General features: G+C 41.3%; 2 protein-coding genes across 12 annotated transcripts in view; one reads left to right on the top strand and one right to left on the bottom strand.

Annotated features, from left to right (window-relative positions):
* The window catches only part of GSAP (gamma-secretase activating protein), a 191581-nt gene extending 169187 nt beyond the window's left edge, over positions 1-22394 (top strand). For all 5 annotated transcript variants that reach the window (XM_082473471.1, XM_082473470.1, XM_082473469.1 and 2 more), the window contains 12 exons: positions 2286-2414; positions 3271-3329; positions 4028-4059; positions 6376-6437; positions 10108-10203; positions 13082-13152; positions 13630-13724; positions 18289-18408; positions 19929-19990; positions 21530-21631; positions 21786-21885; positions 22286-22394. In XM_082473471.1, the coding sequence (XP_082329597.1) occupies positions 2286-2414; positions 3271-3329; positions 4028-4059; positions 6376-6437; positions 10108-10203; positions 13082-13152; positions 13630-13724; positions 18289-18408; positions 19929-19990; positions 21530-21631; positions 21786-21885; positions 22286-22377 (1020 nt within the window). In that variant the 3' untranslated portion in view covers positions 22378-22394. The remainder of the gene's footprint in view (positions 1-2285; positions 2415-3270; positions 3330-4027; positions 4060-6375; positions 6438-10107; positions 10204-13081; positions 13153-13629; positions 13725-18288; positions 18409-19928; positions 19991-21529; positions 21632-21785; positions 21886-22285) is intronic.
* Positions 22395-23263: 869 nt separating this feature from the next.
* Positions 23264-26124, bottom strand: part of CCDC146 (coiled-coil domain containing 146) — a 141112-nt gene continuing 138251 nt past the window's right edge. For all 7 annotated transcript variants that reach the window (XM_082473456.1, XM_082473459.1, XM_082473462.1 and 4 more), the window contains one exon: positions 23264-25250. In XM_082473456.1, coding sequence (XP_082329582.1) covers positions 25047-25250 — 204 coding nt within the window. In that variant the 3' untranslated portion in view covers positions 23264-25046. The remainder of the gene's footprint in view (positions 25251-26124) is intronic.

The raw sequence follows: 26124 nt of genomic DNA, 5'->3' as shown, positions 1-26124 counted from the left end.
GCTGTTTGATGTTACATGGAGTCAGGAGGTCTTTGGTGGGCCAATGTCCTGAACTTGGCTCTCCCACCTCAGAGGCACAGGCTTGACACCTGGCTGGAGCACCAAGACCCTGTCAGCCACGTGGCTCAGAAGAAAAGGGAGAAAAAAAGAAGAAAAATAATAATAAAATAAAGTTATTAAAATAAAAAATTTTTAAAAATATTAAAAATAAAAAAGTTAAAAAGTAATTAAAAAAAAGAAAAAGAAAGAAAGAAGAGAGCAACCAAACCAAAAAACAACTCCACTAATGATAACAGATGCTAAAAATTATACTAAAGAAGAAGAAAAAAAAAAAAACAGACAGACAGAACCCTAGGACAAATGGTAAAAGCAAAGCTATACAGACAAAATCACACAAAGAAGCATACCCATACACACTCACAAAAAGAGAAAAAGGAAAAACATATATATATCTATATATAAAAAAAAAAGAAGGAAGAGAGCAATCAAATCAATAAACAAATCTACCAATGATAATAAACTCTAAATACTAAACTGGTTTAAGGTAAACATAAAACTAGAAACAAATTAGATGTAGAAAACAAACCCCAAGTCTACAGTTGCTCCCTAGGTCCACTGCCTCAATTTTGGGGTGATTCGTTGTCTATTCAGGTACTCCACAGATGCAGAGTACATCAAGTTGATTGTGGAGATTTAATCCACTGCTCCTGAGGCTGCTGGGAGACATTTCCCTTTCTCTTCTTTGTTCGCACAGCTCCCGGAGTTCAGCTTTGGATTTGGACCTGCCTCTGTGTGTAGGTCGCCTGAGGGCGTCTGTTCTTCACTTAGACAGGACGGGGTTAAAGGAGCAGCTGCTTCGAGGTCTCTGGCTCACTCAGGCCGGGGGGAGGGAGGGGCAGGATGCAGGGTGAGCCTGCGGCGGCAGAGGCCCGCGTGACGTTGCACCAGCCTGAGGCGCACCGTGCGTTCTCCCGGGGAAATTGTCCCTGCCTCACAGGACCCTGGCAGTGGCGGGCTGCACAGGCTCCTGGGAGGGGAGGTGTGGATAGTGACGTGTGCCTGCACACAGACTTCTTGGTGGCTGCAGCAGCAGCCTTAGTGTTTCATGACCATCTCTGGTGTCCGCACTGATAGCCATGGCTCGCGCCCAACTCTGGAGCTCGGTTAGGCGGTGCTCTGAATCCCCTCTCCTCACGCACCGCAAAACAATGGTCTCTTGCCTCTTAGGCAGTTCCAGACTTTTTCCCAGACTCCCTCCCCAGCCAACTAATTTCTGAAACAGCAAGTTAGTTTTATTATGTAACTCACTTTACTGATACTTCAACATCCATTTTGAGCCCATTGTGACTATCCTTTCAATAAGAATTTGGGTGATGTGCTATTACTTAACAAAAGGGCATTTTTCTTGATTGAGGCATCTTTTTTAAGTTCTCTTTTTTGCCTTGTAATACAGCCAAGTCTGTTTGCACAGTAGACATTAGCTCACTTTGTTTTATGGCCACACATTGCACCCTCGACCCCAGTCACATCTTTTATAACTGCATATATTTTGGCAAGAAAGTGTGTATCATAAATCTATCTTCATTAATTTGCAAAAACAATTTTTTGTCAGGATATCCTTCAACATTAAAAAATGTATTACTCTTGCATTTTATTTAAAAATGAACGTAATGGGTATTTTTTGCTTCAGGGTAGTACAATGATATCAGTACATCAAAAACCTAGATGGGATGGTCGCCAACTAATTCTGTCTTGGAATATTCGACAACTGACTGTGAAAGGAGTTCATTTCACCTTTCTGATTCCTGGGTTTTGAAAAAGATCATTTGGAAGTAAATGAACTTAGTGGGAAAGTAAACCTATTCTTCCACGTATTCCAAATCTTGTGCACATTCTCTCACCAAACATGGCATTGCTGACACAATCTGAGTCAGAAAAATGGGTCTCTGGGGAGGAAATGATTTGATGTGTTCAATGTAGGCTTCCCCACTTAGCCCTCACCCAGGGGAGTCCTACCGGCTTAGGGAGGTGAGCAGCTCTCTCTGCGTGTAAAAGGGACTTGAAAAGGAAGGGAGGAAAGCAAGCCTCTTCGAGTCTATTTTAGAATTCCTATCGGGGCAAGAAAGCCATCCTTTGTGGGAAATGTCCACTCAGAAATGCTGCCTCATGAGAGCTAAGGAAGTGAAGCGAGCCCAGCTTTGCAGCAAGGCCTGCGTGGCCCTTGCCGAGTAGTTTGGGCCACAGGACCTGCTTCTCAAGCTCACCAATGATTTTGTCTCCTACAGGTGCATAGCTTTAAGGGCTACTGGGAAAAACTGAACTCCAACCTGGAATATGTTAAGTACTCCAAGCCACACTTACACTATAACAACAGCGTGGTCAGGAGAGAGTGGCACAGCCTGATCTCGGAAGAGGTATGTGTGGGTTCCTGAGAGCGGAGCAAGAAGCAGAAGCCCAGCCAATTAGGTTAGGTGATGCCCTTAGGTCATTCGGCTGGCCTGTGTTCCAGCACTCTCCCCACTTGCCAGGCACTGTTCATTGATGCTGCTGATCCCCAGGAGGGAGACCAAGGTGCTTCTCTGACCTCTCTTCTCTTGAAGAGGAAATTCAAGTGCAAAGAGGTTAAGTGACACACACGGCATGTTCATCGTAGAAGTGGGGTTAACATCCGGGTCTCAGATGTGTTTTTGTGCTACTTGTGTAGTTAAAAATTGATTTTAAAAAAACCTAGGTGTTCCCAAAGTAGTGGTTGCTAGGGGTCAGGGATGGTTGAAAGGAAAAGAGTGAACGTGACCCCTATCAAGGGATAGCACAAGGGAGATCTTCGGGGTGACGGAGCAGTTCTGTATCTTGATTATGGTGGTACATTGTGGTATGTGAATCTACACATGTGATAAAATGACAGCACTATACGCTCACTGTACCAGTGCCAGTTTGCTGATTTGCGTATTGTACTATAGTTATTTATAGAAGATGTAAACACTGAGGGAGACTGGGTAAAGAGTACATGAGCTGTCTGTAACATTGTTGGATATAGTTGTAGTGTTGTTGTATATAATATGTAGTTGACTTGCAACTATATAAAATATGTAATAGTTTCAGAATAAAACTTTTTTAAAGCAATTGTTAAAGAATCTAGGTGTTCTGATTACCTGGAAAGTACCTGTCTTTTTTCTGAACTCTGAACTATATTGTATTATGACCTCAATGTGAAAAATGTCACCCACAAAACCTTCACCTTCCACACCTTTGACGTGTTCTCACTCCTAGAAAAAAGGAAAAAGAAGGTCCACGGTGTATGTGAGAAATATTCTTGATAATGCAATAAAGTAAGTAAAATGAGGGATTATTGTAGCTGTAAGATGGTTATATTTTGCAATTACTTTCTTGGCTACCTTTCAGGGAAGTAGCTTACTTTTGTTGTGTATCCTCAGCAAGATGATGCTGTCAGCTTATGAATGCTGCCACCTGAGCCCTATTCTGGAGTTTGGAGCTAGAGTTTCTAGTGGGAAAAATTTATTTATATGTTAAACCTTTTAGATTTGCATCCTGGGGATGGATGACTTAGAAGGAATAAGTGGTAAAGAAAACACTTATTAGCTGAGCACTTCAGAGGGGTACAAACATTAGGTTGATTTTAAACAAGTGTAAGTGGGCTGGTGAGCTTGCTCTTATTTTGAAAGCATATTTTCTGGGTAGATGAGTCATCTCGGGTGCTATAAGCAAAGGCCTCATTCCAACCCCTGTTCTATTTTCTGTTCCCCTTATTTCCAACAACTGAGAGCTGTAATTGTTCTAAATTATTGTCATTGTTTGCACTAAAGAGTTTTGAGATTTTATAATTGCCTAATGTGGCTTTTGCCAAGTTGATTAAAGTTTTTGAGGTTTTCAGCAGCCTGAGAACAGTTTCTGCAGTGGTTTTCTGAGTTTTTAAAGGAGGATATCTTTATATGGTGTTGTGGCTTTCGTTGTTTTTTTTTTTAAATAATGCTTCCTGTGTGAATAACATTGACTAATTTCTTTGTAGGGTGATTTCTAACCTAGAAGCAAGGAATTTGGGTAAGAAAAGACCTGTAATAAAGCATTCTGGATTTCAGTCAGCGTTTTGTTTGTAATACCATTCTTCCACCCACTGTGGGTTGGCAGGGAAAAATCACTTCTACTAGTGCTGCGAAGGCAGCACCCTTTACTATTTTCCCATCAGAGTGGCCACCCAGCTCCTTCCATGTCTCTCTTGGCACCAGGTCCTTCGGGGACAGCCGCTCTTGCCGAGGAATCCCTGACTGTTGGTTTTCCTTCTGTTTCCCCATAGAACTGATCGAATTAACATGCCCTCTGGCTGTACTCCCAGGGTGTAGTTCCCTTGGCTGAGAGCTGCTTTCTCTCCAGCTGTCTGATCATACAAGGATCTTTGACTTGTATGCTCCTTTCATTTTGGTTAGCACTTGGGCACTCACTGGGCTAGGTCATAGGGGCACACAGACGAGGGGCCTCTAGACAAGCAGTGTGGTTATGGGGGGAGAGCATGGGCTTAGAGGCGGACAGAACTGGGCTTAAACTCCAGCTTGGCCACCGTGTGCTCTTAGGCAAGCCATTTACCCATTTTGTGTGTTGTCCTCCTCAGGGCAAGGGTGAGAAGAAAATGAGAATCAACGGAGTCGTGTTTACAGTGCCCAGTCCCTCGCTTGGTGCGTGGGATACCTGAGATGGCTGCTTTATCTTCAGTGTGTGAGGAAGAAATGCTAACACATAGTCTCTAAACCAGGGGACAGGCATTATGCAGCTGCAGGGTGCAGGGGGTGAGGGGCTAGGTCAGGAGTGGGGACAAAGGTTGTAAAGGCTTCCCATGGGGGGTGATGTCCGAGTTAAGTCTTGACAAAGAAGGGGAACTTAGCCAGGGGAAACTGGGGGGAGAGGATGCTGAGCATATTCAATACAGGCTTTTTTGTGATTTTGTCTGTGGAACTCTTCCACACTTCATAAAGGTCAGCCTCCGTTAAAAAAGGAGCTGTTGTTTTTATGTCCCACTTCTGTTTTATGGGCTTGGATGTTTAGGTATATGTTGGGTGACCCTAACGGACATTATTTTATATGATGCGTTGCCGCACATCCTGCAGCTGTGCGCGCAGCCCGCATGAGCTGTGAAGTCACTGAGTAGCCCCGGGAGACAGGCCATCTAGGCCTGAAGCCAGGGCTCTGCCACCAGCACCGGGCAGAGGCAGTCCGCCAGGGGTGTGAATGTGCACGCAGGCTCCCCTCCTTGCGTTGCTAGGGGATTTGCACCGTGGGAAGCGTTGCCGGTCTGGCTGAGGTTGCTGTGTGTCCTCTGCTCCCACGACTGGGTAGAACTCCTGTTCTTGTACTTCAGGCCTGTTTGCAGCCCGTTACTAGTCGTTCTCACTTGGTGACCTTCAGGGAACTTGCCCCTTCCTCTCATGTGCTTTGGTTGTGCTAGTTTCCTAGGAAAAATGTCACTGTCACAGATGGAACATTCCTTGTGAAGTTCGAAACAGCCGTGAAAACTACTGGGCTCTAGTTTTGAATTGTTCACCATGAAGGCTGTGTAGGATCCAGTTAGGATTTATCTCAAGGGGTCAAGAGGCATCCGTGCCCTCCCACGAGGAGTCCTCAGCCCCCTGACCAGGGCAGTTCCGCCTGTTGACGGGCTCTGTGACTCAGGTTCTGGGAGAGGAAGATGGGGCATGAAGGTGCCGTTAGCGGGCGTTAGGGCAGAGATCTTCCTAGAGACAGCGGTCTCCTGTCCCTGCAGTCTTGCTGGTGCAGTGCAGATCAAGGTGGAGAAAGTGCCATTTGGTTTAACCTTACATGCCACTTTTCCACCTCAGTTAGCTACCTTTTCAGTCCCGTAACTTGTGCCAATTATTCTTATTTACCGCAGTAACTGACTGGTCTCCTCACCTCAGTAACTCTATAAACTACAAGTTGGGAGTCAGAAAGAAGGGAGCCATGCGACCCTTCCACTAAGTCCCCATCCCTGGGTTTGCCCCTCCCTTAGGGTTTAGAGAGGGCCCAAGCCATTCAATCTCCTATGAAGCAGAGGATCTTAGTGGTGAGTTTTCACACTGAAGAGAAATCAAAGTCAGAGTATATTGGTGTTGGGAACGTGTTCCTTGTTTTCTTTCTTTCTTTCCCAGTCTCTGCCTCTCTGGTTCACAGCTCTCTCTCTCTGCATATCACTAAGTGGTAAGCTGCAGCGTGTAGGACTAGGTCACACTGAATGAAAAATTTTCATCCCATCAGGGAAGTGTTATGTTTTCCCAGTGACTCAGAGAAGGGAAACTCAGGCTGAGGCATCCTCCTTCTAGCCCATTCCCGAAAACCACCCTGCTTGACTGTTGCTCTGTTTAATTTCAGAGCCAAGATTAACACCCCTCTTCCAGGAGGAAGACAACGACCAGCGGCTGCTTATGGGGCTGGTAAGTGGTCTGTGGGATGTTCAGTGCTGGTGAACAGTGGGCTCCAAGGAAAGCGGAAAGGGCTAGATTGTACTTCTCATTCTGTTCTTGTTTTTCATTCACTCTTTCAACACAGGGTTGTTGCCAGTCACTCACTGTAGGCCCTGTGTGTTCAGTGGTGAGGAACACATATATAATTTCTGCCCTCTTGGTATTTGTAGTCTTGTGAGAGAGACACAAATTAATCAGTCACCCCAATAAATGTATAATTATAAAACACCATAGGGAAATGCATAGCACTGAGAGTTTTTAAAATAGGGAACAGCAGCGTCTCTGTAGCATTTGTATTTGGGTTTAAAATACAACGGAATAAAGTATTCTTTCTCAAGAGGTCCTACCACTAGGAAGACCAAAGAGGTATAAATCAAAATAAATTAATTGAAGAGCAGAATTGGCAAATAAATCCAAAATCTTAAAAAAAAACTATTAAACATTTGAAAAGTCTAATAAAATATTTTTAATACTGTGCAGGCTTAGGAATGGGATAATCTATTACCTTAAATATAGCTAGTTTAAAAATATGAGAAAAATATGTGTAAATACATATTCATACACTTAAAAATTCTAGTTAAACAAAGTTTCCGTGGCAACTAGTAATGACCAAACTTGAGCCAAGAAGAGATAGAAAGCCTGAAAGCATAAAAACCATAAAATAATTTGGAAAAAATATCAAAGATTATCTCCAAAAAAGGCCCCAAGTTATTTAATGAGTTTGTGCTTTCAGACTTTTAAGGACCAGATCATTCTCATGTAAAGTATTTTTGAAAAAAAGATGGGACGCTTCTTAATCACTTTAAAAAGCCAGCATAACCTTAAAACCAGAATCCGACAGTGACTACTTATGCTTATGAATACAGATACTACAAGCGTAATTAAAATACTTCCCAGTGCTCTATTTGAAAATACAACACAGCCACATGGGCTTCTTTCTAGGAAGCCTTAATGTTAGAAAATATATTAATGTAATTCATCACACCACTAAGTCAAAGAGGAAAAAAAAGATTCTATAGGTGCTAAAAGTTGATAAAAGTAAAATTCCACTCCTGGAATTTTAAACAAAGTATAGTCTAATACTAGTAGCCAGCATCCTTCTTCATGTCACATTGGAGGCATTCCTATTAACATCAGAAAGAAGTTAAGTATCCTTGCTATTTTCATTAAAATTTTATGTTGTTTTAGAAATTCTAGCCAATGCAATAAGAAACAAAAGTAAAAGAAGACGCTATGATTGTCTAATGCAACAAACAAAATAATCAACTGGGAAGATAATAAAATAAAAAAATAAAAAAATAATGCTGCAAATTAGTAAGCTGGTGATGCTATATTTATTTTCTTTTTGATTAGGATTAACCAGTTAAAAAAGACAACGAAAAACAGTATATTATTTCCAAATCCTTAGCATCTAGCTTTAGTAAAGTTATAAACAAAAAGCCAGTGAAATTTCTCTGACAGTTGACTGACTCACTTGACAAAATAAAGAGGAATGGGACTGGCGTTACGAGATATCTAAATGTGTTGTTGATCTACAATAATTGGAACAATATGGTGCTGATACAAAGATAGACAGGAGGCTCTAGTTTAAATTTGGATATTTGATGTATGATAAAAATGAGGCATTTAAAAATCAATGTGGAAAGAAATAATCTTCAATCAATCAATCAATGCCGGACTATTTGGAAAAGACAATTAAGTTAGATTCTTCCCACCCCAAATACCGCCACTTTATATCATAAACCAACAGAAATATCAGGTTAAGGAATCTAATATAAAAAATTTAAACTGTGTGAAAGAATTTGAATAAAATAAGTGGACAGTTAAAAAATACTGAGAAAGCCTTTTAAGTGTATTATTGAACATAAACCTACAGGAGAAGATTGACTGAAAACTTAGAAGAGAACAACAGAAAGGCAATGCGTTTAGAAAAAAGTATTTGCCACATATGTGATAAAAGAATAACATTTGGCATGTAATGTTTATAAATCAGTAACAACACACTGGAAGGGAAATGGACAAAAGCTGTGACCAGTGAATTTTCAAAAGTTAATTTAGGCCAAGAGATCTTGACTTGGGGCAGGGTAAGAAAGAGAATGCTTAACATTGCTGTAATCAAATGACAAACAGAATAAATGTTTTTATTTGTTTGTCTTTTTTTTTGTCTATCAAATTGACAAAATTTAAAAATCATACTAGGAAAGTTCAGGGTACAGGGAATTTGACAGCCTCATGAGATGGAATTGGAAATTAATATAACCACAGTGGAAGCCATTTTAGCAGTGTCTCTATAACCTTAAGTAGGGACCCAATGAATTCCATTTCTAGGAATTTAGCCTGACAAAATAATCGAGGATATGGCAAGCAACTTTTGTGTAAGGATTTTTTGGTGGTATTTGTAACAGTAGTAAAGGAAATATTGCATATGTATAAGAAGGGAATAAATAATTCAATTATAGTATTTTCATAAAATTGGACACTGTGCCGCCATTACAACTAGTGTGATAAAGAATATTTAATGACATAAATTATTATGTGAGAAAAAGCAGATTGTAAAATATTAGAATGAGTGTGCACACTGGAAAAAAGGAAAATAAAAAAACCAAAATGTTAATGTAGATGGTAGGATTATGAGCAATTTAAGTTTTCATCTTTATGCTTATTATAGAAAAATTGAAATGCACAAAAATATGCATTATAACTTACACAAAAAAAATAATAATTTTTTTTTAAAGCCTAATCAATTAGCACATGCCGGAGACTGAATTGAAATAATATACCACTCTGTCTTGGCCCAGGATGCCAAGGGCTAAGGTTTACCCAGGGTGTCTGTCATAAATGTAAATCTGCTAAAATAGAAGATATACATACTTGTGTTGTCAGTTGCACAATTCCCATGGTGTTTATTGATGCAAAGATTTCTCTAGCCAAGAGGGTCTGTAGCTGAGCAGGCCATTTAGGCAAAAGCGAGAAAAAAAGGAAGAAAGGGAGAGAAAAGCAAAAAGTGAGGAGGGCTGGGAATGCCACACTGATTGGGGAGCCCCAGGGATGGTTAGAAGAGTGTGGCTATAGAAACAAGCCCATTTGGAGGCACTAGGCTAAATATATCCATACCTTTACATGTCAGGGAGCTGCGTGGAATGTCTTAACCATGGCGCAGAGAGAGGTACCTGGTGCATTTCCTTTTACTCCAGCCTCTGTCCTTGCAAACATCCAAAACCTGTCCCTTCCCGCCACCCCCATTAGCATAGTCATTCCACGTTTAGAGTTGTTCCTGTTAGCTCTCCAGAGCCAGGAGCAGGAGACTTCAATCCTTTGGTAGATCCCAAAGCCTTTGACTGCTAAGCTAGTGACTTCCACTGGCTTCTTTGGAGAATTCTCAACAGGGCTGGGAGCCTGGCTCTCAGCTGTTCACTGGACTTTGGGTGAATCATAAGTCATTCCTCTGGAGGAAAATGGTGGTGCCCCCTGATTTATGCCCATCAAAGGAATATTGTGGGTTATGCATTTCTGCTAGTGGGATCTTCAGGTCCAATATCTTTCATATTGATAGGAAGTGTTAATAAATGAATAGAATTCAAACCAGTTGCAGGTGTGAGTGGGTAGGTTGTGACTTATCTAATCTATATTCTGTTTTCAGATGGTGTCTGAGCTAAAAGACCATCTTTTGAGACATCTACAGGGTGTAGAAAAGAAGAAAATTGAACAGATGGTTCTGGACTACGTTTCAAAACTGGTTGGTTTTGCTTTATCTCCTCCACCCAACCCACCGCCCCCCTCAACCGCTTGGTCTCTGGGTGTATAGTTCTCAGTATGTGGTTCAGTAGGTTTTTCATATTAGGTTTTTTGGAGCTCTCCCATCCTCAAACCTGTATATATGGTGCTGTAGATTGAAGAAAGGGGGAAAAGAACCAAAAAACAAAGAGAGTGTGGCTCTGGAAGTGGCTTATTGCACTCCCTTGCAGTAGTGGTTATATGCTCATGAACGCCTGGAACAGTGATGAATTCAGCATGGTTGTCAAATGTTCATGTCATCTTGTCATCTTCTAGCTCCTTATTAAACCATAGGTAGTGATTTATGTACATGGAGGTTTCTGCAAACATGAGAGAACTTGAACTTCAATTCTTACTTAGCTCCAATAGCCCAATTAGGTAAGATTCCAGCCCAGTTGTATAAATACTTACCACGTTATAGAGTCTGCTGATGAGATTGGCATCCCATTTACCTGGTAGCCATTCACTGAAATTGTGTGATCCAAATTAATAACACCGGTCCATGTGTAAATAGGAGTGATGCAGCTGGATTGAAATTTGAGACTGTCTTGAGTCTTTCAAAACGCATATGGAGTTGAGACCTCACCCTACTTAGAACCTGGAAATAATAAGATGGATAAAATTTTTAAAGTATTTAAATATACAGAAAGAGAAAGAACACTCCAACACTCCATTTCTCCAGGTTTGCATAGGACCAGTGTGTAAATGTGAACAAATATTTTTGCATTGAATTCTGGAAGATTAGTTAAATTTATTAGATATGGCCCTGATTTAATTTCATGTTTAATTTTTAAAGTTTTCTGCCTTACAGGGAACTATATTCAATAATGGAAAAGAATATTAAAAGAAGAGTGTCTATATGTGTAGAACTGAGTCACTTTGCTGTACAGCAGAGATTGGCACAGCATTGTAAATCAACTATACTTCAATTAAAACAAATTTAAAAAAATAAAAACAAACGAAAAAGAAATACAGAAAGAAATCTTCTATTTTGGAAAACTGGACAGTGGCAGAATGGCTCTGTGAATGGAGCGTGAGCTCGTGGATAGCACTTGTTTATGAGTGTTTGTTGAATTAAAACAACTCCCCAAAATGCTCCCAAGTGCCACCCATTGATTTATTTCTATAGTAAAGTGCATGCAAGGAAGTAACTCACTCAAATCCTTTGTTGGTCATATGGCCATAGAGACAGTTCATAGTTAATTAGTCTGAATAAAGTTGCGGAATATTTTTTTTTAAAAAGTTTTCTGGGGCTTCCCTGGTGGCGCAGTGGTTGAGAGTCTGCCTGCCAATGCAGGGGACACGGGTTCGAGCCCTGGTCTGGGAAGATCCCACATGCCGCGGAGCAACTGGGCCCGTGAGCCATAATTACTGAGCCTGCGTGTCTGGAGCCTGTGCTCCGCAACAAGAGAGGCCGCGACAGTGAGAGGCCCGCACACCGCGATGAAGAGTGGCCCCCGCTTGCCGCAACTAGAGAAAGTCCTTGCACAGAAACGAAGACCCAACACAGCCGTAAATAAATAAATTAAAAAAAAAAAATGCAAACCTTTAAAAAAAAAAAAAGTTTTCTGCCTTTATTGCAGTCATTAGTATCTGTTTTTAAATCATATATTTGATTTCTATGGTAAGGTTTGACTTTCAGAGTTTTAGTATATTAGGAGAGGTTGGTATTTGCATATACTAATGTTTACAAGCAGGGCACTGAAATTTTGTTAAATAATAATTCTTTGCAGTTGAACGATACCAAGGGGCTCACTTTATGAATGTGTTACTGATCTTCCCCATGTTAATACTAACCTACTTTCTTTGTCCTTTCATAACACACAGTTATTTAACACATCACCTACCATCTTTCTTTCTCTTGACTTTAAATTTCATCTTCCAGAGTGTTAAGGTTTTTCTTCAAGCATCATTCTTCCCTATAGTTAATCACATAAAAGAATCCCCATAACACTAGTTTGTGCTAACAGCTCCTAGAACCAATAGGACCAGAAATGGTAGTGATGAGGTCTCAGAAACCTCGGTGCCCCTGTCTTTCCAACTCAGCAGTCACTGATTGATGCCAAAGCTGCCCACCCTGCCCAGCAGCAAGCAGCTGAGTCTCCCCGTCCCCTCCCAGGAGAGCGGCTGGGCAGCCTTTAGAAAATAAATCCGAGGAAGTTGCTGCAAAACCTGATTATATTGCTTTTATGTGTTATCTTACCTGATTTCAGCCAAAGAGAAACTGAGAATCTATATCATTGAGAATAAATAGTGTCTGTCTGTGCTCATACGGAAACTCTTCCTAATTTTGCCCCCTGTCCTTTGCCTACACGTGCAATGCATGGATTTGTGGTCCTGATAACGGCTCCTCGGAGATTGCCCTGTTGCTGGCAAACGAGTAAAATGCAGAACCTGGACTTGGAACTAGTTTTGCTCCACAGCCCATGCTCAGGACCTCCATTCTATTCAGAACCGCCTTTCCTCTGTCAGCTGTCAGCTATGTCACCCTTGCCACATAGCAGGCCTTGGGCGAACTCTGTTGCACTTGACCTTCACTGATGGATAAGGGCCTGTGATTGAGGGCCTGTGTTTGTGAGCGATGGGGCCGGTTAGCGGTGGGGAAGCTCAGCTGGGGCACTGCCCGCGATGACAGAGGGTGCTCTGTTAGACGCGGCTGCACATTTTCAGTCTTTCCATTTGGGATTCCAGTGCTTGAGAATTGACCTCAGAAAGGCTGGTTCTGTGTCCGGGCACAGCCTGAATGCCAGCTGCCCGAACATGCCTGTCAGAGCTATGGAAGGATAGCTTGTAGGGGAAAGGGTATGAACAGAGGTTAACAGACTGTCTTTACCCTCTAGCTGGATCTCATTTGCCAAATACTGGAAGCCAGTTGGAGGAAACATAATCTTCATCCCTGGGTTCTCCACCTGTACGCAAGTATTTCTTGCTCTATTTTATCATGGTGTACAAAGAGCTAAAACAACTCTGATTGCTGCCTGTGGTAGCAAAGCCTTTTTGAAACTTACCAGTTGAAAGTAACTCTCACCAGCCCTTACACCATCCATCTTAGTTCTGAACTCAACATTTAAAGTTATGCCCCTGTTACTTCACCTGTCCTCTTTCCTTGGCATCTGGCTGATGAGGAGGGAGGGGCACATGAGCTCAGTACTGCCAAGAAGGGGAATTTAAGTTAATGCAGTTTATCATTTATGTGCCTACCGTCTGGTTAGATCCTAGGCATTAGGCCAATGGTCATCATCACATCTATGAAACTTTCTGTGGGGCATAACCTTTCACAGTTAGCATGAATTCCATCTGGATGTGGCACTCAGAGCTACTGCTTACATGCAGATGGGGTTTTGCAGATGAGCTGCTTGGCTGACGTGCTGATTTGTTCTTTGACCAGCAATAGACGGGCGAGTGCTGCTGAATTTGCGGTCTTCCACATCATGACCAGGATTTTGGAAGCTACTAACAGTTTGTTTTTACCTCTGCCTCCTGGTAAGTCTTGGCTTTTTTGTTTTTTGTTATAATAAACTTGTTCTTTCTTCTTCACATGGTCTCTGGACTTTGGTGCATTATGAGTTTAAGAATGAGGCCTCCTGTGTCTGAGAAATTGTGTGTCTGTTGTCACTGTGACGGATGGGCCTGAGGTTGGTCTCTGCCGACCAGATCTCCTCTGATTATTAAACTATACAGTAGCTTGTCACCCACTTTAGGAGCCAAGGCTGGTCCCCATGCAACTTTCTGGTTCAAAAACCAGTGGCGCTGATTCAGGGAGATCTTTCTCTGATGTCTCCAGGCCTAGTTTATCTGATCAAGAAAGTTAACACTCAGAAGGAAGTAGGTCTGGCAGGGTGTCAGAAATTGAGTTGATTCTTATATGTTCCTTGGAAGCTAAAAATTTCCTTTAGGATTTTGAAAAAGGACCAAATCAGGCCTCAAAACACCTTTGGCGCATGTGTCTGCAGTCATTCATTTAATTGGTCATTTGTCATTCAGTCAACAAACATTTGTTGAGCAATTTCATGCCAGGTACTGGGCTAGAAATTAGAGCAATTCCAAAAATTAACAAAAGTCTAGTTGGGAAAATGTGCATATAAATCAATATTCATTATAAGAAACAAATAAGCTCCTGTTTGCTATAAACTACCTGCCTTATGCTTATTATGTATAAGTTCTGATGAGTTTTAAGCTTTATGATAGCTATCACTATATAATATATACTAGCCAATTTTATTTAATTCATTCATATACATCTATCCATCCATCCATCCGTCATTAATTTGTTCCGTTGTTCATGCATTTTAAGGCAACATGTATATGGTCCCCATTTTGTGCTAGGTACTGTTGTAAGTACTTTACATAAATTAGCATATTTAATTTTTATAACGATGCTAAGTGATAAGAGCTTAAATTGAACCATATTAAATTGTTAATATCCAACCAGTTTTTGACCAACAAAGACGGCACTTTCAAATGGTTCCACTTAATATTATTCCCATCTTATAGATGGTGAAATTGAGGCACAGAAAAGTTAAGAAACTTGCCTACAGTCACATAGCTATTAGGCGACAGAGCCAGTGCTCAAATCCAGGGAGTCTGACCCTAAAATCTATGCTTCTAGCTATTATTCTGTGCTGCCTCTTGAATTTTATATTCCAGTTGAATTAGTTGATATTGAAACATTGGCTATTTATGGGCCTGGAAAATCCCCACAGCACATCTCAACTTCTCTGCATTTGTGATATATCTGGTACAATCTGGAATCCGTCACGGTTTCTCTATCCATATGCCTTGTCTTACAAGATCTGCTTGTAGTGGAGGCACAAAAGGAGTTTCTTGTGACTTTGTAGGGACCTGAAAGTGACCACTCATGAGGAGAATGGATGGCTTTAAATGGAATATGAATTGTGAGGTGCCCTCTAGAAAGAGTGAAGGGATTTCATGAAAATTATATATGGCTTTCTAGCTTAAATTCTTAATTGTTTGTCATTAACACAAAAGACCTGGTAGAGAAATGGGTTGACAGTTTCAGATTTGTTCACCATGGATCTCCAAGCTCCTTTTATAAGTAAATGACACTGACTCACTGGGGACAATATTATATCTGGGAGATCATAGAAATCAACTTTCTACAGAACACTGCATTTCTACACAGGGATGGATAAGGAGGGAAAACATAGAAAAATGTTACCCATAGTGATTGAGAATTATTACGAGTAAGAACTTAATGGCTGGTGTCCATGGGTCAAGTAAGGAAGAGCAGTTTCTCTTTCTCCTTTTCTTAGAAATGTTTGTTTCCCGAATATGAAGTGACACTGGATCACGTTGGGGGGTGGCATGTGTGTGTAAATGCAGGTATTTTTGTGTGTATGTATGTAAATGTGCTTGCTTTCCAGGCCCCCTGGACTAGTGAGAACTGTTTGAGTTCCAAGTGTCAGAAACTTGTAACCTGAGTTACTTAAAGAAAAAAGGGAATGAGGGCCACAGAAGGGAAGTCATAGTTTAGAGCTGGAGAATTTACAGTTGAAAAGGGACGTGTGTTCTCTCTGCCGCCTGGAGGAGGCCAGGAGCCCTGGAGGATGAGGACTAGAGATGGCTGGAAGAGGTCTCTCTTGCGGTACTGATGCCTACTTCTAGCCAGTTTGCTCTGTTGCTTAGAGCTGCCATGCTGAGAAGAGGCCAGGAATGGGCTGTTGAATTTGGGACTGTGCCCTGGGAATGGAGGATAAAGGGTCATCAGGGATCTTTAGGACATGGACACAGAGCTAGAGAGGAATTTTGAATCGAGAAAATCTGTAGGATCAATAACCTTCTATAAAGTCTTACTCAGAAATAATTTCATAACTTTTTTAATCTTGAGAAGACTGTCCAAATCCATTTGAAAAATCTCATGTTGTTAATTAGCTAGTAAAATCACAATTTTTTTTTGGAATCAGAGCAGTTAGTAGACTCATCCCATTGTCAGCCCACTAACATCTGCTTGAGGGCAGAGTCTGAACTTTATCTGACCCTCGATGTTGCCAGGACATGGGACTCAAGTCTCCCACTGCTCATGTTTCACATGCTCAGAGAGAGAAAGCTCCATGACGTCTCTGAATCCAAGTCCCAGCTCTCTTTGGCCATCATGTCTCTGTCATGTAAGCCTCTAAGGTTAGGCAACGAGTCTTCGTCATTCCCCATCCACGTCCAATCAGTTTCCAAGCCAGTACCCGTCGCCATGATCCTATGATCCCTTCCTTCCCTCTTACTCTCAGTGCCCTCGTTCCCTCTAGGACAGGTTCACGCAGTCACTTCCCAACAGGTCTTTTTTCCTCCGGTAGCAAACTGTCACTCTGGTCCATTCTTTGCCTGTTGCCATGTTAATATTCCAAAAGTAAAACTCAAATCCTCTAACAGTCCTGCTCAAAAGCTTTCAGTGCCCCCCAGAGTTTACTAAATAATAAATTCCTTGCTGTCATTCAGCATGCAACCCCGTGACGCATATATTAAGAGCACCCTGTACTTCCCCTTCATAGAACTGGTCATATTTTAATAAAGGAATATTTATTTTGTGATTAATTGATTGTCAGTCTCCCTGTCAGACTGGAAGGTGGATGGGAGCAGCAGTCATGCTGTTCTTCTCATCACTGCACACCCAGCTCCTTGCCTGGCGTGCCGAAGGGGTTTTGTTGAATAGATTAACCTTTCCAGTCTTACCTTCCACCGTTCCTCTTGCACACCTGTTCCAACCCAGCTGGGTCATGTACTCTTTCCTAAATGTGCCCCATGCTTTCTCACCTTTGGGCCTCTGTTCGTATTGTTCCATTAACACCAGTTCTTGAGGCAGGATAACGTTGTGGTTAAAAGGCTAGGCTAAAATCCCACAGCCTGCGTTCAAATATTAACTCTGCCACTTACTATTTCCCGGGCAGGTTTCTTAGCTCCTGTGAATCTTGGTTTCCCCGTTTATAAAATGGGGGTCAGGTAGTTCCCACCGCATGGTGTTATATGAGGATCACGTGAGCCTGTGCGTAAATGAAAGGCCTCAGTACCTGTCTGGTGTTAGTCACGTTGTTGTTCCACGTGCCAGGTTCTTCACAGACCTAGCTGTAGCTCTCAAAGCAGCCCTGCAGGAAAGGTACTGGTGATTCCACTTGAGGGATGAAGAAACAGAGGCTGGAAAGGCTTAATGACCTACATCTAGTAAGCAGCACAGCATGATTCCGGCCTCTGTCTACTCAAGTCAAACCTGACTTTTGCTGCTTTTCCAGCCTGTATGTTCTCTCACATCATTTCCACTCTCAGGAGTGGCATTAACCCTTCAAAGCGCCTCTCACATGCCATCTTTTCCAAGAGGGCTTTTCTGATTCTCTCCCGGTCTGATGTCTTCTTCTCCCGTGGATGTTGTTTGTGTCGGTTAGTATTAATAGTGGACTTAGAGCTCTAGCTTTGTGAGAGTTTGGGTAGCCCTGCCCATGAGACTTAGACTTAGCCCTGCCCAAGGCCTTGAGAGTGCCTTTCTACTGAATTCCTATAGATTTGCTATCTGGCAATATCGTTTTAGTTCTTCTTTTATATGATTTAGTCCAAGTAGACCCCAAAAGCCTTTCTCTAGGGCATACCCAGAGATTAGTCATCTAAACTGTCCCCTTCTGGTCCAAATATTTTCTCCTGCAGCAAAATGGTCCCTGTCCATCAGGCTTTAGCCTGGGCATGTGGAATTTGAAGCTCTTCTGTTCATTTTTCTATTTTGAGATTTTACCATAGAATTATAAACCTTTTAAACTGTAAAACCATTTTCATTGAGCAGACCTTGCACTGTTTTTCTCTTTTTGCCTAGGAAGGCATACAAGGTGGAGGGAATACGTGCTTATTGGGAACTTACTATATACCCAGCACAATACTTAGTTGTGGTAATACAGAAAGAAGGAACCTTGGACCTTGTCTTCAAGGAGCATTTATTTGACTCTAGCTGCCAAGTGCTGAGCTGAGTGCTTTATTGCCATCACCAGAGTCATTCCCTCTGGGAGGCCGGAGATGATGGCTGACCGTGTCTACCGTCCCGGGTCTCTCATCCTAGGTTTTCACACTCTGCACACGATCCTTGGCGTCCACTGTCTGCCTTTGCATAACCTGCTGCATTACATTGATAACGGAGTGTTGCTTCTCACAGAAACAGCTGTCACAAGGCTCATGAAAGGTAAGGGGCTCTGAGTTTGCCTTGTTCCAGCCCCAGCACCACCCGGGCTGCCTTTGTGGGTGTGCGACCTGTGGTCACACGGGGCCCTACTGCACTCAGAAGGGGCCCACGCAGGGTTTAATGTTCTGTATTCAATCTTGACATTCTTAATAGTTGGAGAGGGGCCCCTCATTTTCGTTTTGCGTGGGTTCCACAATTACGCAGCTGGGCCTGCAGAGTACAGTTCATTTCCCATAACCATCCTTTGGACCGCCGTGCCTTTGCCCTTCAAGAGACCCCAAAGGGCTTCTCAATCCGTACACAACTGTTAGACTCCTTTTCTGTACATGAGGGCACTTGAGAATAGGAGACTAAAGGCTTATTTCTCAAGAAAAATGTCATGAAATGGCTTACTTTCAGCTGATTAACTCCATCCTCTCAAAGTTAGACTTGAAATGCAAGGAAAAGTAATGAGAGATACAGTGCCTATGGGAATTTGAACTTGAAATAAGGTCTGTAGTGTAATGACTCTTGGTTAAATTATTCAACTGTGGTATTTTATAGATGAGTTTTGTTAATATTTATTGAAGTATTTGCCATTCCTCAAGGTGCTGTATGTTTTAAGTTAGTCAGCAAAATTGCTCTGTGACTGGCCGCCTGTTACAGAACGCTGTTCCCTGATACAGAGCAGCAGCTTCATTAAGAAATCCCGTTTTAGTCACGTACCACAGTGTTCACTGCAGCTCTATTTACAATAGCCAGGACATGGAAGCAACCAAGGTGTCCATCAACAGATGAATGGATAAGAAGATGTGGCACATACATATAATGGAATATTACTCAGCCATAAAAAGAAACGAAATTGAGTTATTTGTAGTGAGGTGGATGGACCTAGAGTCTGTCATACAGAGTGAAGTAAGTCAGAAAGAGAAAAACAAATACCGTATGCTAACACATATATATGGAATCTAAAAAAAAAAAAAAAAATGGTCCTGAAGAACCTAGGGGCAGGACGGGAATAAAGACGCAGACCTACTAGAGAATGGACTTGAGGACACGGGGAGGGGGAGTGGTAAGCTGGGACAAAGTGAGAGAGTGGCATGGACATATATACACTACCAAATGTAAAACCGATAGCTAGTGGGAAGCAGCCACATAGCACAGGGAGATCAGCTCGGTGCTTTGTGTCCACCTAGAGGGGTGGGATAGGGAGGGTGGGAGGGAGACGCAGGAGGGAGGGGATATGGGGATATATGTATGTGTACAGCTGATTCACTTTGTTATAAAGCAGAAACTAACACACCATTGTAAAGCAGTTATACTCCAATAAAGATGTTAAAAAAATCCCTTTTTTATTCAGAGAGACACAAACTAATACTTTCATAGTGTTGTTAGACTTAGCTTGAAAAACAAGGTTGGGACATGCATTACCAGGATGAAGCTCTGAAGTATTAGCTTGCTCAGGTATTAAAATGGAGATTACTGGGTTTTCTCTTTTTGTTTTGTTTTATTTTGTTTGCCAATTTCTGACTTTCTTGTAGATCTGGACAATACAGAGAAAAATGAAAAAGTAAAGTTCAGCATCATTGTGCGGCTTCCTCCGGTAATCCTGAAGTATATTCTGTTATCTAAGCCTTGGCATGTACCTCTCCTTCAGCTTCTTCTTGCAGGAAGAGCAGTTACTTGCTTGGGCTGAAGTCAATTGAATTGTCTCGCCCTTCGGCCCTTTCCAAGAAACCCTGTCCATCCCTACCCGTCTGTCCGCTGCTCCAACTGGGCCTACCGAGTGCTTGCTCTCCTGGCTGCGCGTGTGCTGCTTTGGCACAGGCCCACCTAGAACATTTAGCCATTTTCTCCTCTGAGGAAACCACAGTAATATGTACGTCTGTGAGTCTGAGGGGAGGCGGAGGGGAAACATGTGCTTTTGGCATTTAAACTGATAAGAAATTGAAGTACAGGTGAGGTCAGAAGGTTCTGGAACTGCGTTTCCTCTCACTGTTGTTTGCACCACGGCAGGAAAACATTCCTGGTTGAAGGAAAAATGAGAAACATGAGGGAGAGGGTTATACAGGCACTCCTTGTTTTTGTGCGGTATAGTAGCTCTCTGAGTCAGAAATGCTGTGAAATTCAGACATTCCACGGCAAGGTCTTCAGAACCTCTGACTCTGCGGACTTCCCGGCCATGAGAACCTTGGCCAGCTCTGTGCCATTTACATACCTTGAGCACTTGTATCTCCGGCACGATCCTCCCACAAAGGGATGTCTGATGCCTTCCTGGACTTAATCGTCTTGCTTTATAACACCTTCTCGCCCTCACAGGCTTACTGAGGCAGAGGCAAGAATAGAAAACAAAGCATATTTTCCATGGCTAGATCTCTCTGGGGAATATCTCTAAACATTTAGTTTGGTCTCTAAATTTGATTTTTTTTTTTTGCCTTATACCCTTAGGGAATGAAAATTTTCTGGGCGAGACACTGGCAGAGTACATGCCTATAACCTTTAGCGTCATATCAAAATATCACGTAGGGTTGGCATGCAGATACTCAGTTTTGAAGAGTAACAGATGAACACCATTTCAGAAGAAGAGTTTGGCAGCCTCAGTACACAAAGTGCTTTCCTCAGAGTCACATTTAAGGGAGTATTTATTCAAAATTCAGAAGCATACCTCATAGGAAATGGCCTTTCTCCAAGGTCATTAACCATAAAGAGTCTGTCTTTTAGACTCACTAGCTGGAATACATTTTAAAAAATTATGAATTGATATAAGATAAATTTACTTAATGCTGTGAGCTATATTCTCCTCTCTGTATTTTTCCATCTTTTTATTTTTATTATTGACTTAAATTTTTTAGTGTGGAAGGTACAGAGTTTTCCTGTACACCCCCTTCCTCCACATACGCACAGTCTCCCCTATTATCAGCATCCCCCAGCAGAATGGTCCATCTGTTACACTGGATGAACCTACACTGCACATCACAATCACCAAAGTCCATAGTTAACATTAGGGTTCACTCTTGGTGTCGTTCATTCTGTGAGTTTGGACAAATATATAAGGAGATATATCTAACACTGTAGTATCATACAGAGTATTTCCACTGCCCTAAAAATCCTCCTCTACATATTTTTCAATTTGCAAAAATAGCTTACAGGTCAGAAGATCTGTCGACTTTGGGATCATCCTGTGAGTTCTAACATTATTTCCCGGAACCATGTAAAGCGACTGCTTCAGAACTATAACAAACAGGTGAGCCTGTGTGGAGCAGAGGCCCCGCTAAATGATTTTGGAACCTCTTTGCCCATTTTAACATATCCCTATGGACAGCAGTTGTAGTTCTCATCACTTTAATTTTGTGCTTGTTTTGGAGAATCAACTGATACCACAGCCGTTTCCCTTTTAGCCCCGGAGTTCTATGATGGACAAGTCATCATTCAGTGTAGAATTTCTGCCTCTGAACTACTTCATTGAAATACTGACAGATATTGAGTCCTCCAATCCAGGTAAGTCACTCCTCTGCTCTCAGGATTTTCCTGTTTTTCCCCTGACACATCAGTCAGCCTCTATGCACTTCTGTGTACCTTTTTCTTGCCAAAATATCCCTTAATTATAAATAGGATCTTCTTGCAATATGTTTTAATTAGCAATACATAATTTACTACCTAAATTACCAAAGGAATAACCACCTTTCAGGTTTTAAAAGGAATTAAGAGGTTAAAAACCCATTTGGTTGGTGTGAATGGCCTTTCTTGGTGCTGAGGTTTAATAAATTTTAACAACACATTCTCAGAATAATGTGTTTTACTAAAATATAAAATAATTATGATTTCAGTGAGGCGTGGGCACAATATAATAAATGTTCTATGGCTTCATAGTAACTCTTCTCTCTCTTTTTCCTTTCAGCTCTGTATGCTTTTGAAGGACATGACAATGTGGACGCAAAATTTGTAGAGGAAGCAGCTCTGAAACACACCACAATGCTTTTAGGCTTATAAAAGAGAAAATGCAGTTATATCAGCTTCCAGTATTTTTATCTTGCTCATTAGCTCTACTTCCGTTGAGAATTCTTTAGCAATATTTTAAACTGGTAACCAAAATCAGAATACATTGTTGAGCCATCTGAATTTCAGTTTGGTACTTTGTTCAGACAGAACTAGACAGTCAAGTGTAGAGAAATGACAACCAGTCCAAGGGGGCATGCAATGGCATAAATAATGCTCTTCCTAGTGGCTGATCTTCCTAGTGCTTTCATAGGCCAAAAGCTAGTTTCTATTATACTCTGAAATAAAATATACTTTAAAAATGTAGGAACAGTGCTTAGAAAAACAAAAATTAGCTGTGTCACTGAAAATAGCATATGACAAGCAGAAAAATTACAAGTTGCAGAAAAACTCTATTTGGAAATTAGATACTTTTTAAAAAACTGAATTTGGACTAAGTCACATCTGCTAATTCTAGTAGGGAATAATTTGTAAAATACAACAATTTATACCTACATAGAGTAGGATTTGTCTTCGTGAACGTTCAGATGGAACTGTATTTAATATTGTAAAGTTATTTTTATAAAAGTTTGATTTAGTAATATCTTGTCATTTAAAAAAACACTGAAAGTTTTAGCCTAACTCTTGAACATAGCCTTTTATTCCCACCAAGAATCATGACTCCATGAACATGTTCCCCCAAAGACCCCCATGACACCTAACGAGTTCTCCCACTTTTCTTTTTTTCTCCCTCCCTCTTCTACAGTGACGTTCTGACCATAAATACAGTTGCTTCCTGGGGTAAGCCCAAAACCCTTTGCTTTCCTATCTTCACACCGTTTCCCTCAATGAACTTGTGAAAAATTTTAAAGATTACAAATATCACTAGCCAGTATAATAATTCAGCTTTTCTAAAATCATCATTATATTCTAAAAATTATCCTCTCCTACAGAATTTCCCATTTAGGTCACATATTTCATGGTCACTGAAGCTCAAAGTCTTGGAGCCATATCAGCAAGGCGGTGCTGGTTTTTCCTCTTGATAAGGTCATTATTTTTCATTCCCTACGCCTTCCTCTTCACACCTGGGTTGTTTCTGTTGCTTTCTGAAGTCTAATTCATCCGATGCATATTTGAGATAAACAGTAGTTTGATCCTGTCACCCCTCTGCTCATAATCCTTCGGTCGCTTGCCATTTATTACAGGATAAAATCCAAACTCTTTGACATTCAAGATCTCCCAAATTCTGGCCTTATACACTTCTCCAGTACGAACGTTCTGTTCCAACCAGCCTCGCTCACTGGGCCTTGAACAGAACTTCTGTCTTCTTACTTCCAAGTCTTGCTCAGGCGATTTCCCCCTCCTGGAATCCCCTCTACTTATTAAAATCTTATTTATGCTTAAGGGCCAGATAAAAAGTTCCATCTGTGATCCCTGGCCATTCCAGTGCACATTGGCATCTCACCCTCTGGACCAGTAGCACACATTGTAATATTTAAGCATCCAAACCTTTGTAATTTTTAAAAATTATTTTTCCTTCCTATGTATTTAAACTTCCTATGTGCTTATTTTTTGAATCCCTAATTACTGATCCTACAACACAGCAACTGTGTGTAAGTATGCAGTGTTTCTTTGCAGTAAGCACACAGCTTATACAGCGTTACTTGTTATAGGCTCTCTCAAGGAATTGCTTTTTAATGACTTCACAAAGCAGTCAGGTTAGATTCAGGACTCCTAGACTGAGAATGAGATTCAATTTCCCTCCATTCTGTCAGGGTGGGGGCTTGGAACAGATTTTGTTTGATTTAGCAAAATAAATGAATGTGATATTTCTCACTCCCAGAGTCGTGAAATGAAATTCATAACTGATAACAATATGAAATAACAATAGTTTGAGCATGTTAATGAATGTAAAATCACCGGTTTCAAATCTACTTTTATATTTTTATGTGAGAAAGTAACAGAATTAGCAAAATATACTTGGGTGAAATACAATAATATTAGAGTAATGAAATCAGTGGAACTGGCCTCATTTTCTCTTTCACATGCAAAATTATAAATATCTTCATTGAAATTTTGAAAAATCTGGTATCAGAACAAAGTAATCACAAGTGTATTTGCATATAACATTGTGGAAAATCTACATTTATAAGAAAGATAAATTAGGGCATAATTGGTTTTGCCCAAAAGGATTCTTTATTTGTAAAAAGAATCACTATAACATCACTTTTAAAAAGACAAGCTTCCCTACTGCTTTTCACTCAGTTTAGTTTTACTGACATCAACTTGCAATGCAACTATTTATTTAACCAAGTGAGTTGTGCCCCTGCAATACTTGGGCTATTTTTCTTTTCAACCATTCTTTCTTTTTCTTAAAAGTGAGTATATTGAACAGGATCTGCTTTTCTTTCTTTAATAAACAAAGACCACTCTGCCAATTTCTGTACTTCGCTGAAAAGGTATTTATTTTTATTGCATTTTTATAGCACCCAGTCTACTATATATTTCTGAAATGTAATCAAGAGACAGAGTGAAAAAGAAAGAAACTGGTGAGTGTGATAGGAAGGAAGCATACGTTGCGGATACTCTGTAATTTAGAGCTATTATGCTGACGTTTTCCAGCTGTGGATGTGAAGAAGTCTGGTTGAAGTGCCTCCTTGAGAAGCCTGGGTTGGTTCACATGTTCAGATTTCAATCGGCTTTATAACAGGTTTCCTTATGTGCCTCATATTGGCCCCAGGTTCACTGGGCTTAAAAGGAGCCAAAGCACCATACGGTTTTGGCAGAGGAAGAGTGGACTCTGCCTCTGGGATGTAGGCATTCGGACGCTGATCCGCAGTTGTGTAAACACCATTGGGCAGCTGGCGATTTTCTGCTTCCAAGAACTCCTGCAAAGAATGATTTATCCTTTTCAGTTTTTGAAAACTCAAAGTCGCTTCGTCCTCAGGGCCCATCAGACACAGCTGGGTCTGAGCAGCCTTCGGCTATGCTCGCTGGCCGATATTCCCCAAAGGGACAGAAGGGTGTGAGGGTGCGTCACCAAACACGCACACCCGCACACACATTTCGTCTCATTGGAATGACCCATGTTGCTCAAGCATCACTCTACTCCTGGGGTTTAGGGTTTACCATAAACTGGTTGGTGGGACCTAAATTTGCTACATTCCAAAGTCACTATCTTTCATTAAGCACTAATTATTTACATGTTTGTGACAAAGGCAGGATAATCTATTTCCTTTGGTAGGTCCCTGGTGAGCAAATGGTACAAAGGAGGAGATAAGGAGTAAAGTAGAACCAGTGGAGAGAAGCGGTCAGCCGCTTGCTTTGAGTCTCAAGATTCTGCCTGTGTTTCTGGAAAACAGAGGAATCTCTTATAGCATTAAAAAGAATTTGAAAAACTGGAGACAGGTAAATGACAGCTGGGACACCACAGGTAAAATCTGAATGGCTTCAAGAATATAATCCCAGGCAGTGTGGGAATGACAAACCAGACCTTGTTTTCAGGAATTCATAGTATGTGTTTGGAATGCACCTTTTTCTTGGGTTAGGGAGGGAATAGTGATCTTCTGGGGATGTCTGCTCTGTAGTCTTGAGAGTGAGTTATAGGTCCCTGGGATGTAGTCTCCTCAGAAAGAGATGCCTAATTCCACTCTAAGATTATTGAAAGGTCATGGGAGTAGGAATAAGAACTGAGCCCCCAGTGTGTAGGTGGTCAGTGATAGACTTAGGTCTTTGGTGGGAGAAGGGTGGTACTGAAGCCTA

Source organism: Balaenoptera physalus (assembly GCF_965194825.1).
Source record: "Balaenoptera physalus genome assembly, chromosome: 8".
NCBI lineage: Eukaryota > Metazoa > Chordata > Mammalia > Artiodactyla > Balaenopteridae > Balaenoptera > Balaenoptera physalus.
This window is presented reverse-complemented; position numbering and strand designations above follow the sequence as displayed.